This window comes from Tenrec ecaudatus, chromosome 13, assembly GCF_050624435.1.
Source record: "Tenrec ecaudatus isolate mTenEca1 chromosome 13, mTenEca1.hap1, whole genome shotgun sequence".
NCBI classification, from domain to species: Eukaryota; Metazoa; Chordata; class Mammalia; order Afrosoricida; family Tenrecidae; genus Tenrec; species Tenrec ecaudatus.
Genome location: NC_134542.1, coordinates 92,194,720 through 92,207,289, shown reverse-complemented (window position 1 = coordinate 92,207,289; position 12,570 = coordinate 92,194,720). Strand labels below are relative to the sequence as shown.

The 12,570-nt window shown below is 38.5% G+C and overlaps 1 protein-coding gene across 1 annotated transcript in view; it reads left to right on the top strand.

Annotated features, from left to right (window-relative positions):
• Positions 1-12,570, top strand: part of EPC2 (enhancer of polycomb 2) — a 131,874-nt gene that overhangs the window by 101,022 nt on the left and 18,282 nt on the right. Inside the window, exons 4-7 of the mRNA XM_075529824.1 lie at positions 1,025-1,231; positions 4,936-5,084; positions 5,629-5,761; positions 8,445-8,636. Coding sequence (XP_075385939.1) covers positions 1,025-1,231; positions 4,936-5,084; positions 5,629-5,761; positions 8,445-8,636 — 681 coding nt within the window. The remainder of the gene's footprint in view (positions 1-1,024; positions 1,232-4,935; positions 5,085-5,628; positions 5,762-8,444; positions 8,637-12,570) is intronic.

Below are 12,570 nucleotides of genomic sequence, written 5' to 3'. Positions count from 1 at the left end.
TCCTTGGTTTGAGATATGTTGGCATACGCTAGTTATGTTGACAAAGTAGAACTAGATGGATCCCCGAGACACCAGCGGCCGAGGTTCTCTAGGGGGACTGTCCTAGTGTCACTGCCCTAGATAACGTCCATAGAGCGATTGATACTTCCTTAGTACTTGACCAGCTGGAGTAGAGGAATTGCTTTTATATGTAATGGTAACAAGGAATTCAAAATTACATTATGTTAAAAGTTCTAAAAGCTTGCTGTTTGTCTTTTGTCTATTCCTACAGAAGTATGTTTATGTTGCCATAAGAAAGGCTTCAAACAATTCCTTGAAAATTTATCATTTAATTCTGTTTTCCCACACTTTTTTGAATTCCTTTGTATAATAGAGAATATTTTTCTATTCTTTGTCTTGGGGGTGGGTGAAGATATTTCTGCATTGTGTTTTCTGTTAAGAAAGAAGCTAGCAGAGAATTAAAAACTAGTTAGATATTTAAATTTGTAATTATAGAAACCCAGAATTGGAAAGACCCCTGAATCCCTTTATAGTCCAAGTCTTACTTGAATAATGATAATTCTGTTGTCTTCCAAACCATTGTTCCTCAAGGCTTCTTACAGTTTTTTCAGTCCAGAACTGCCTTTCAGAGCAAAATACTAATTTTTTTAAAATCTCATTTTTTGGAAATCCTTTGTTAGGAGTTAAGCTCTTGGGTGCTAACTGAAATGTTAAAGTTTCAACCTACCAACAACCTTGGGGCAATCTCTTTATAAAAGGTTGTTTCGAACTTTGGAAACCCTTAAGGCAGTTCTACTGTGCCCTGTAGATTCTCTCTAAGTTGGAATTGACAAGGTGGCGGTGAGTTTGGGTTTCTGTTTATTGTGTTTTGCTAGGCTGACCTGAAATATGTCCTCTTGTCCTGTCATGCTGATCTGATTATAGTTGTTAGAATTGACCACATTTTTTCCCTATAGCTTCAGTTTAACTCTGATATCTCTTTTTCGAATACTTTAGTTGATAACATTTTGTGTTTTCCATTTAGCTCGTGACACTTCAAGAAGCAAAACTGCTGCTAAATGAGGATGATTACCTTATTAAAGCTGTATATGACTACTGGGTAAGAAAACGTAAAAACTGCAGGGGGCCGTCTCTCATTCCTCAGATCAAACAAGAGAAAAGAGACGGCTCCACCAACAACGACCCCTACGTCGCCTTTCGGAGGAGAACGGAGAAAATGCAAACTCGAAAGGTAATGTGCAAATTAGATTTAATGGAACGCAGCACCGTAGCGTGTAACAGATATTTTTCTGCTAATAGCTTGAATCTTTTTAATGAGGTGAGCACAGGGGGAACTAGATGTCAATGAACTTCATATTAGAAATCCTGACAGTTATTTACAGATTTTACTCAATACCCATTTCTTATAAATCATGTAATGTTAGACTTGAAGTAGAAGTGATAAAAGGATTTACTTGTCCTTATGAACTTGGGAAATTTTGAGTTTGTCAATAAACTATGTATCTCACTACCATAGATCTCCTCTTTGAGGGAAGCTGGTATTTTGAAATGCTGCTACTTTTCCATGTTGTGAGTTGAAGCGCCCACAAATCTTATACGTGAAATTCTAATTCTTACAGTAAGAATGCACCCTGCTGCTTTCAGCGACATCTGGGGAATGAATGTGGAAGAGTTTATTTTAAGGCTGCTGAACCAATCATCAGAGGCAAACCCTATAGAACCTTGCTCCCATTTTTAGGATTTCCCATTGTGTCAGATTTCAGATTGATGATCACTGGCTTTCAGAAGCTATGTGAAAAACTTAACTAATAGAGGAATAGGTCTCCTACTGTACAGTGATGTGCTCGAGAGGCAGGCATTTTCTCAGAGGTGTAGAAGAATCACGCCTTTTTATTTAATTAAGAGTAAGACAGGCACATTCTCTAACATTGCCAAGTATCAGGAAAATTATAAGCGGAAAAATCATGATCAATTATAATAGGAGTCAGGATATTTCCCATGGATTCTGTTTCTCCAGACATGGAAAGGTTTTCCTTGGCAGCTGTTATGTAGAACAGTTGTGAAGCTTAACAACTGCCAGAAGTTTTCCTAGTGGTTAATGACCAGAATTTCTACTAGTCTTTCTTGTGGGTATGATTGTCTTAAAACGCTGTACAGTGATTTTTCCCAAATACTGGTGGCATTCTTTAACCTTGACTGAATTGTCAATACGATGCTCTAATTCTTAAACTAAGGAACTCTATGCTACTTCATGACAACTTAGTACCTTGCTCAGAGAAGAATAGCTCAAATTTGTAAATACAGTAAAACTTTACAAATGTGGACTATTGGGCATGAAAAAAGAAGACTCTCCAAACCATGAAAATTGATTCAGATAGATTGCAAAATATAGACTCTTAACAGTGTCTTTTTAAATAAAAGGTTGTTGGGCTTCTTTAATGAATGGGTAAGTGGATGGGCTGCACAGACAGCCTTTTAACAGTTCATATTTCATTCAAACTCATGTTACTCGGTTTGGATTTTGTTTTTTCCCCCAGAGTATCCGTATCTTTGTTTAATCCCTCTGTTTTCGCTTGTGGGACCAAAAACATGTCCCCATTGTTATGCTGTTGCTAGTTAGAAAAGCTTATGCGCTTGTATGTGTTTACAAACTGTGAAAAATAAACGTCGGATATTCTTCAGACATCAGCTTGTCTGAGTCCATGTTAGCTGTGACTAGCCTCTCCCAGCCCTGCAGAGTTCTCCTCCCTCTGGAGGCCCAGTGAAAGGGAGATGGGCTTAACTCCCAAGTTAATGGTTCTAGATTCTGACTCACATAAAAATCACCTGTGGAGTATTCTTGGTTACAAAACCATCTGCACTTAGTTCTAATATGGAGCAGTTGGAGAATTACTTCCTTCCCAGTCTAGCAGTAAGCCCAGAATGAAAGGTAACGGAATTGGAAAAGAAGCCCCAACGAGAGAAGTTACAGGAAAAGATAAAATGAGTGCTGGATGGATTAGAATATAAGAACTAGGAATATCTCAATATAAAGAAAGAATGTCAGTGTCCTTTTAGCTTTTAATACGACAAAGCTAAACAGAGGTATGTATGTGTGTATGTGGATGCATGTGTTATCTGCATTTTTCCTAGCTCTCTTCACTTGGCCACTAGAAGCAATGGCCCCCTGTAGCAGTGGGCATGTCTGGCATGCAGATAATGATTTTAAGTACCATTTTCACTTAAAATGAGCCAGGGTTCCTTGGGAAAATGAAGGTAAACCTAGATCTTGTCTGCTGCGCAAGAAAGTAGGGATGTGGTTAAGGAATGCGAAAAGGCACGTCAGCAAGACGCGGGCTCATCATGGAGGACACCTACTTCCCCTGGGCAAATGTGGAACATATTCTAAAATAAATAACAAGACTAATGGGTTACAACCCACAGTTAGGTAATTCACGGGCCCACACAGAAAGTAAGTGGTGGATGGATGGATATATGTGAAACAGAGAGGAACTAGGAAAGGAAGGCTTTTCCTTACAGAATTCCAGTTTACAAACATAGATGGAATTAAAAAGCTGGAAATTGACCAGTTGTTAATGAACTGATTTCAGACAAAAATTAGAATTCATAGTCACTAAACAAATGGGAAATTTGATGAGAAAAGAATGCTTTTACAAAGACTCACAGCATCTCTGTTCATTTAAAAGGGAAAATGCTAATGGTTATTAACAATGGTACAGGCACTACAGAGAATGATATGGTCCTTGTTGGTGAAAACTAGAAAGAGAAAGACCGTAACATCTAGCACTCCCCTTGAGACCAAGACCCACTGCCGTTGAGTTGACTCATGATGACGGTGGAGGACAGGACCCAGTAGAACTGCCCCCGTGGGTTTCCAAGGCTGTAGCTCTCCATGGGAGTTGCATACCTCATCTTACTCCCGAGGAGCAGCTAGTGATTTCACACTGTACTTTTATTGGGGAGGCAATCTGTAAAATGTGTAAATCTGTGCTTTAGATTCTTCCTTTTGCCACATAATGCTTAGGGGGAAAAAGATTAATTTTAATAGAAGGATGATGGATTAATACATTATAGTTGAGTGTTCTGTAAGCCCTGGTGACATCGTGGGTTACATGTTGAGCTGCTAACTGCAAGATCAGCTGTTTGAAACCACCAGTTCCCCATGGGAAAGAGAAGGCTTTTTCCTCTCACAGAGTAACGGTCTCGGAAACCACGGGGCAGGTTCTGCCCTGCTCTGCTCTGTCCATTTGATTTTAGTGACATGAGAACCGTTTTCTGACATCGAATGATAATGTTTCAAATGCAAGAAGCTGTACCCTAAAGGACAAAGTGGAAATTAGAATCTCCTTCAGTTTTTATTTTTATTACCCTCCAATATGAAACTTAATGACTTTTCCAGACTCTTCAAATTCAGATTTCTAATGAACTCAAGGATAAACAGTTGCAGTTGTAGCGGGACACATCGATTGAGGAGTAATGGTGGTATTTTTAACCCAACAGCACTGCACCCAATACAAATCGCTATACTTAGTAAAACATTTTTACAGTAATCTTTATATATAAAGGGATATTGCTAATTATAACAGCCTTTTGTAAGTGATTACACCAGACTTTACTTCGTTAAGGGACTTGCTATGCTTGAAAGTAGCACTTCCTAATGTATTCTGAAGTTCAGGATTTTCACTTCATCTCTTTTGTACTGTGCCATTCCATCTTTTTTAACAGCTGATTTTAAAAGTGAATATTTACTGGTAAATATTTGCTTGCTCTTAGATTCTCAGTGTTAGGTAGATTCTCCTAAGTAATTGCTGTTTAAATGATTTAGCATGTTTAATTACATAGGACAAATTTGGATGCGTTAAGATTTTGGTGAATAGAGGTAGAGATGTGGGTAATTGGGTTCATTGGTTTTTCTAAAATTACTGTTTTCGATAGAATCGGAAGAACGATGAGGCCTCCTATGAGAAGATGTTGAAGTTGAGGCGGGAGTTTAGTAGAGCTATGACAATTTTGGAAATGATTAAGAGAAGAGAGAAAACAAAACGAGAACTGTTGCACTTGACCTTAGAAGTTGTCGAAAAAAGGTAACATTGTTACTATTACATATTAATGACCACTTACTTTTAAACAAATAATGGACACAATGTAAACCTTTTTGGTGTTTTTTTCAGTGCTGTATGATAAACATTCTGTAACAAATTTGTATTTATGTTACTTGCCTCCTCCCCCACTGTACCTCTCCCTTTCCAATTAAGATACGGACTTGCAATGGAAATTTTTGTTTTTGTACATCTTACAGATTCTCTAGTACAGTTAATTCTTTGTAGAATTATGCTTTTCTTTAGAAAAATTAAAGAATATTTTGTCCAATTTTATGTTTTGAAGTATATTTTGTTTTCTCTGTAGGGAGAAAACACATTTTGTCTCAACTCTTAGAAATGTGTTTCCAAGTGTAATTAATAATCAAGTTACTGCATCATTAAATAAGCCTTATTCTTCCTATAAATGTTTTTTTCAAATAATTTAATTAATTGTGTGTATGATTTGATTTGATAATGTTCCAATACTTGAGGCATCGCTTGCTTTTCTTCATTCTTAAACTATGCCATGTATTTTTGCCTCTTAAAGGTATCATTTGGGAGACTATGGTGGTGAGATCCTGAATGAAGTGAAAATCAACCGATCAGAGAAGGAGTTATACGCCACTCCAGCAACTCTTCATAATGGAAATCATCACAAAGTCCAGGAATGTAAAACTAAGGTGGATATTTTCTGGGAGAAGCATATAGTATAGTATTGAACAATTCATTGTTCTTGCACTTGTCTTTATGTGGTTTGGTTAAGTGTACAAGTTAGTACTGTACATTTAGTTTTTGCTATTTGCCAAAGAGTTATTCATATATGTATTGGCCCATTAATAATTCTTAACAGTCCTTTATCTGTGTGACTTTTGGATTACACAGCTATTTCATGACAAAGTCACAGTTGGACTCTAGGTCTAACACACTAAAGTTTATGCATTCCCCACTGTGCTGCTTGCTTCCCTAGAGATTAGTTAAAGTTTAGTGGTCTACATTAGCCTCAGCGAGCCTTGCAGCATAGTAGCAGACACCAAAAATCTGAAGTGAAACTTTCTTCATTAGGACTGTTCAAAGATACTCTTGTCATCATCGTCGTCAGACCAGAATGTGTCAGCTACTGCGTAGAGCCCTAGTGGTGCGGTAGTTACACACTGTGCTGCAGTCAGCAAGGTCAGCAGTTCAAAACCACCAGCTGCTCCTAGGGAGAAAGACAGGGCTTTCTACTCCTGTAAAGAGGTACGGTCTTAGAAATTCACAGGGGCAGTGCTACCCTGCCCGTAAGAGTCGTGGAGTCCGAATTGACTCTGTGGGAGTGAGTGGCAGTGATGTAGTTGAATGACTTGAGACAATCTTTTCTAACTTCTTATTTATGCCCAAATAAGAGCCAGGCTAAGCAATTACTTTGGTTTCTTAGATGCAATAATTTTGTATCTTTAATTATTTATGTATTTAAGTTTACCTGAATAGATAGATATGTAGCTCGATGAGTAGACTTCAAAAGTTCATGGAAATACGGAATTTAAAAATAGTGGAATTTTTCTGTGAACTTTTTGGAATTTCCTTATCTATTCAGTACTGATACCATATTAGATCCATTGTGATAAGATCCAACCATCCATATACCCGTGGTGCAAACCCCCACCAAGCATATTATATTACAAATTGAAGAAACATACATACAGTATCTTATTTGTAATATGCATCAAAACATTTTTACTGTAATTTTTATATATACATGGAAAGATAATGATATACTGAGATGCATTTGAACCAACATTAGATATCAACTGTGTACAAAATAGACTTAAAGGCAGCTTTAGGAACTTAATTTGTTAGTAATATAAAGACTGCTTCTATATAATGTGGTATTCACATGCTTTACAAGTCATATAATATGCTATTTCACAGAATCATGGATGTTAAGTGCTCCGTGATGGTATAGATAGATTAATGGCTAAACACACACACACACAGACTATTAATTAAAGTGTGTAATTGGGAGATAGAAAAAATAAATATTTTACTTTAAAGAGCTTAGATTTAAATAAGAAACAAGTATTGACTGGAGCATCTCAAAACAGTTTGACTGCAGTGAAATTTATATTAATTATTAATATTTGAAGGTTTGTGAATTATAATCATATAATATGATGATCTGGACCCCAAATTATTGTTGGAATTAGCCTTTAATTTAGTGATCTTTAATTTCAATCTTCCCTTGGAAGAGGAGGAGACCTGGTGGTGGTATACTGGTTTAGGCATTGGGCTGCTAAACTCAAGGTCAGCAGTTCGAAACCACCAGTGTGCAGGAGAAAGACTGGGCTTTCTACTCCCATAAAACATTATACTCTCACTGACTTGATGGCAGTGAGTTTGGTTTGGGAATAAGAATAAGCATCCTACTTAAGTAGACTTACCGAGATACAGTTGTCTGCATTGTTGACCTGTGCCGTTGAGATGCATAGATAACTGTGTTAACTTTTGTCACATCATACCTTAAATGGATAGTTTTTACAAAGGTGAATTTTTGTTTCAAAAGGTAGTATCTACCCATTATAGGAAATGGTGTTCCTTTAGATAATTTCTCACTTTAAAATATTTTCATGTGTACTAACCTAAAATAGCTCTACCACTTGGATTACATGGAGAACATCTTTATCCTTTTTAAATAGCCTGCCATAGAGCACTCATTTTTAAAGTGGTTCTAACACCTTGTTATAAGGAGGGCCAGTGTGTCCAACAGGAAGTAATGGATGTCTGGTTTGCGGAGAGCAGGCAACTTGGCCTGGAAACCCCCCCTTTGGCGCTTTCCGTGGCCGGCGGACCTCCCTGGAATCTCCAGAGAACCTTGTGCCTCTTGAGGATAGTTTATTCTTTGGTTGGGACAATAATTATGCATTCTAAAATATGGAGGGTTTTTCCTTTGCTTATAAGCTCATTTTTCTCAAAAATTAGCTAAAGAAATATTTTTAATTGGTAAAAAGTGTAGAAATGAATGAGAAATACAGTTCATGTTATTTGAGAAATAAAAGGTTATTAATTCATTAATTAGTAGATTTAACTAAAGTAGAATCTGAATTTAAGTAGTTGGTATTGTGAAAATAATAGAGGAACTTTTAAAAATCACTAACTATAGTTTAAATATCATAATTATAAAAGCTAATTAAGTTCCATAATTATTTTTCATCAGAACTTGTAGAGAGCAAAGCACTTTTCAGTCTGATCCCAGAATAAGTTTTGCATATTAAAAACCAAATCAAATCACCTCCTGGGTGAAAAATGCATGTCATTCAAAACACAGTATAGTTTTTTATAATGTCTAAATGCCTTTAATTTCTTCCTTTTTCTTCCATCCGTAAACAGCACCCTCGTCACTTGTCTGTGAAAGAAGAGTCTTCTGATGCGGTTCGTCAAAAGAAGAAATACCCAAAGAAGCCTAAAGCAGAGACTTTGATAACACCCCAGCAATCGGCCCCGGAGACTTTGCCTGTGATCAGTGCGAGCGACATTAAGCAATATGACTTTCACAGCTCAGAGGAAGAGGAATTTCCACAGGTGCTTGTTTTAAAACTATTTGGGGGAAGGGGGAACTATTTTATGCATTTTCTTCTAGTTTTTTTTTAAATTTATGTATTACTATCTTTTAGAGAAACGATTGACATTTTAGAGTTTTGTCTCCCTTCTTTGTTCACTCCAATGTTGTAGCATAAACATCTCTCATATTCTTTATATAGCCACTGAGAAGTACTTATTTTTGTTATTTTCCATTGATAGAATTTATTCTATTGTGGGATTCGGTTGTGGAGCATTTATGAGATTATCTGTTTCTCCCTTTGATAAAAAATAAGCATTATTTCTTCCCTCTGTATTTAAAATAATTTTAGAAAGAGAACCGCTGAAACAAAGATTATCAATACATTAAGACATTTAATATGTAATTATAAATTTTACATTGCCATCAAAAATTAATCCACCTGCATTATATTTTTGCAACTTTCATTGTGTTTCAACAGCATTCTAGTAAAATGTTTGCAATTTGAAAGTCTTTTTTTAAAAGGAACATTTCTGTTTTCTGAGGTTTTCATTTGACTATTTTTGATCTCAATACTGTGTAGCTCCTGGTAGAGCCGTGCCTTTCTTTCTCTTCAGTGTGACAGAGAAGACCTCAGGCATTTTTGTAACAAAGACCTTGGACCCAGCACTTGCTTTCTCATGGTTAACACTGGAACTCACTTAAGTCATTTTTTTGAAAGAACAGATATATTTGTAAACAGAACTATTTATAAAACACTTGGTTGCAGTGATTATTTAAACCTAGCATTTACTTAAAATAGGCCCTTTGGGGCTGGGTTGGTTGTATTTAAAAGGAGCCTGGTGGGATGGTGATGAAGAGCTGGGCTGCTAAAACTGTCAGCCCTGTCAGCGGTTCCCTGCAAGAAAAGCAATTTGCTTCCAGCAAAGCAAGATGGCAGCCCGGGAACTCGTAGGGGGGTGGGGGGATCGTTCCCTTGGCCCTGTAGGATTACTGTGCGTCAGAATCCGTTCTGCAGCACACCGCAAGAGCATATATTATTTTCACATTTTTCCACTGCTTTAGTTTTATTCCCCCCAGATAATATTTTGGCATTCCTGTGCATTATACTAAAGATATATCAGAAAACAGCGAAAGAAAAGAGGGAGGTAGAGGTGAGGGGAATGTTTGCTTGGAGTAATAGACACATGGCTTCTCAAAAAATTTTAGCAAGACAATGATGTGTTTGGAAAAATATATTCATTGTAGCCTTATTTTTTAGTACTAATGTAAGCTTGGCGTGTTTTTTAATATATTCCCTCCCAGCCCTTTAAAAAGGATGCCATGGGAAACCATGACCAATGGAAGAAAAAAGATGTTACCTATTTTCCATGTTTGGAATGAACTTGTATGTCACTAAAGGCTCAGAGCCCCTTCAGGTTGCCTTGACTCCTCGTTTAGGCACTCAGACCGCTGTTCCGAGCCGGTGAGGGGGTTTTCCCAGACGCAGAAAGGCCAGTTTCTATGTCCCATAGCATTCGAGAAGCTGTATTGGAACCTCAAACAAATGTTTTCCTTTCTCGCTTAGAAGACCCTTGCTCGGTGGTGATTACTACACTTGGGAAATAATAGAGAGAAAGCACTTTTTGCTCTAAAATTGGGAAGAGAGGGATTTGTAAGGTTCAAAATTATGCAAGTATATGTGGTTGAGCCAGTATTTTCAGAAAATGAGATGTGCTTCAAAATTAAGTGCAAAAGAAGATATTTTTAATTTTAACCCTGTGGATGGAAATATATTCTTCTGAAACACACATATTTGCTGTATGGGATCATAGTGCTCAGATCTCATTAGGGTTACTTGACCTGGTATCAGATGGCCCCCGACAGATGCTTGTATATATCCTGATGTTGATCGATGTGACAGTGATGTAAACATCTTCTCCGTGACGTCCCTGCACTAACTTGCATAGCAGACTACGCTAGCACGGCATTTCTGCACACACAGGTCAGGGCCGCTCGCTACGTTCTCAGCTCTGCAGCCCTTCTCGCTCTTCTGAGTTGAGCTGCTCCTCCCGGCCACACTCAGCACCCCTAAATTCCCTGTCATCTCTCCAGTTACTTAGGGCACTGTGCTCCCTTACAGGCAGACTACAAGAACACGCTGGTCGATACAGGCAGACATTCTTTATTAGTGAGCAAACAGTGTTTTAAATATGTAACAGCCTTTCCAGATTCCTTCAAACCTTGTCCTGTCAGATTGTGGGCTTCTCACTTCTTTCTTCATCCAGTCTAAGCACCCTTAGCAGAAGGTACTCTGCTTCTGATCTGAGCTTGAGACATGATTTTCAAAGAATGAGTAGGGAGAATAGAGTGTTCTCCTGTGAATAAGAGGAATGGTCTTTGTATCCTTTCTTTTTTCATAAGACTTTTTTTTCCCTTTTTTTTTTGTTTTATTACGGGCTCTTACAACTCTTATCACAGTTCATACATATACATACATCAGTTGTATAAAGCACATCTGTACATTCTTTGCCCTAATCATTTTTTTTCCCTCCTCTTTTCTTTTTTTACATTTTATTAGGGACTCATACAACTCTTATCACCATCCATACATATACATACATCAATTGTATAAAGCACATACATACATTCCCTGCCCCAATCATTCTCAAAGCATTTGCTCTCCACTTAAACCCTTTGCATCAGGTCCTCTTTTTTTTCCCCCTCCCTCCCCGCTCCCCCCTCCCTCATGAGCCCTTGGTAATTTATACATCGTTATTTTGTCATATCTTGCTCTATCCGGAGTCTCCCTTCCCCCCCTTCTCTGCCGTCCCTCTCCCAGGGAGGAGGTCACATGTGGATCCCTGTAATCAGTTCCCCCTTTCCAACCCACTCACCCTACACTCTCCCAGCATCGTCCCTCACACCCTTGGTCCTGAAGGTATCATCTACGCTAGATTCCCTGTGCCTCCAGCCCTCATATGTACCAGTGTACAACCTCTGCCCTATCCAGCCCTGCAAGGTAGAATTCAGATCATGGTAGTTGGGGGGAGGAAGCATCCAGGATCTGGGGGAAAGCTGTGCTCTTCATCGGTACTACCTCGCACCCTGACTGACCCATCTCCTCCCCTAAAGCCCTCTATGAGGGGATTTCCAGTGGCCGACACTTGGGCCTTGGGTCTCCACTCTGCACTTCCCCCTTCATTAAATATGGTATATATATATATATACACACACACACATATTCTTTTTTTTTTTTTGCATGATGCCTTATACCTGGTCCCTTTGGCACCTCGTGATTGCACTGGCTGGTGTGCTTCTTCCATGTGGGCTTTTTTGCTTCTGAGCTAGATGACTGCTGTTTATCTTCAAGCCTTTAAGACCCCAGACACTATCTCTTTTGATAGCCTGGCACCATCAGCTTTCTTCGCCACATTTGCTTATGCACCCATTTGTCTTCAGCGACCCTATCATGGAGGTGTGCAGCCAATGATATGATGATTTTTTGTTCTTTGATGCCTTATACCTGGTCCCTTTGACACCTCGTGATCGCACCGGCTGGTGTGTTCTTCCATGTGGGCTTTGTTGCTTCTGAGCTAGATGGCCGCTTGTTTATCTTCAAGCCTTTAAGACCCCAGTCACTATCTCTTTTGATAGCCGGGCACCATCAGCTTTCTTCACCACATTTACTTGTTCACCCACTTTGGCTTCAGCAGTTGTGTCGGGAGAGTGAGCATCATAGAGTACCAATTTAATAAACGAAAGTATTCATGCATTGAGGGACTGCCTGAGTAGAGGCCCAAGGTCCTTCCGCCACCTTAATATTAAACCTATAAATGTAGACAATTAGATCTATTTCCCCCTCCTCATATATATGTTTGCATGTACATGTCTTTGTCTAGACCTCCATAAATGCCCCTTGACTCCCAGCTCCTTCCTCCATCTCCCTTGACTTTCCTTCTGCCCCACCACCATGCT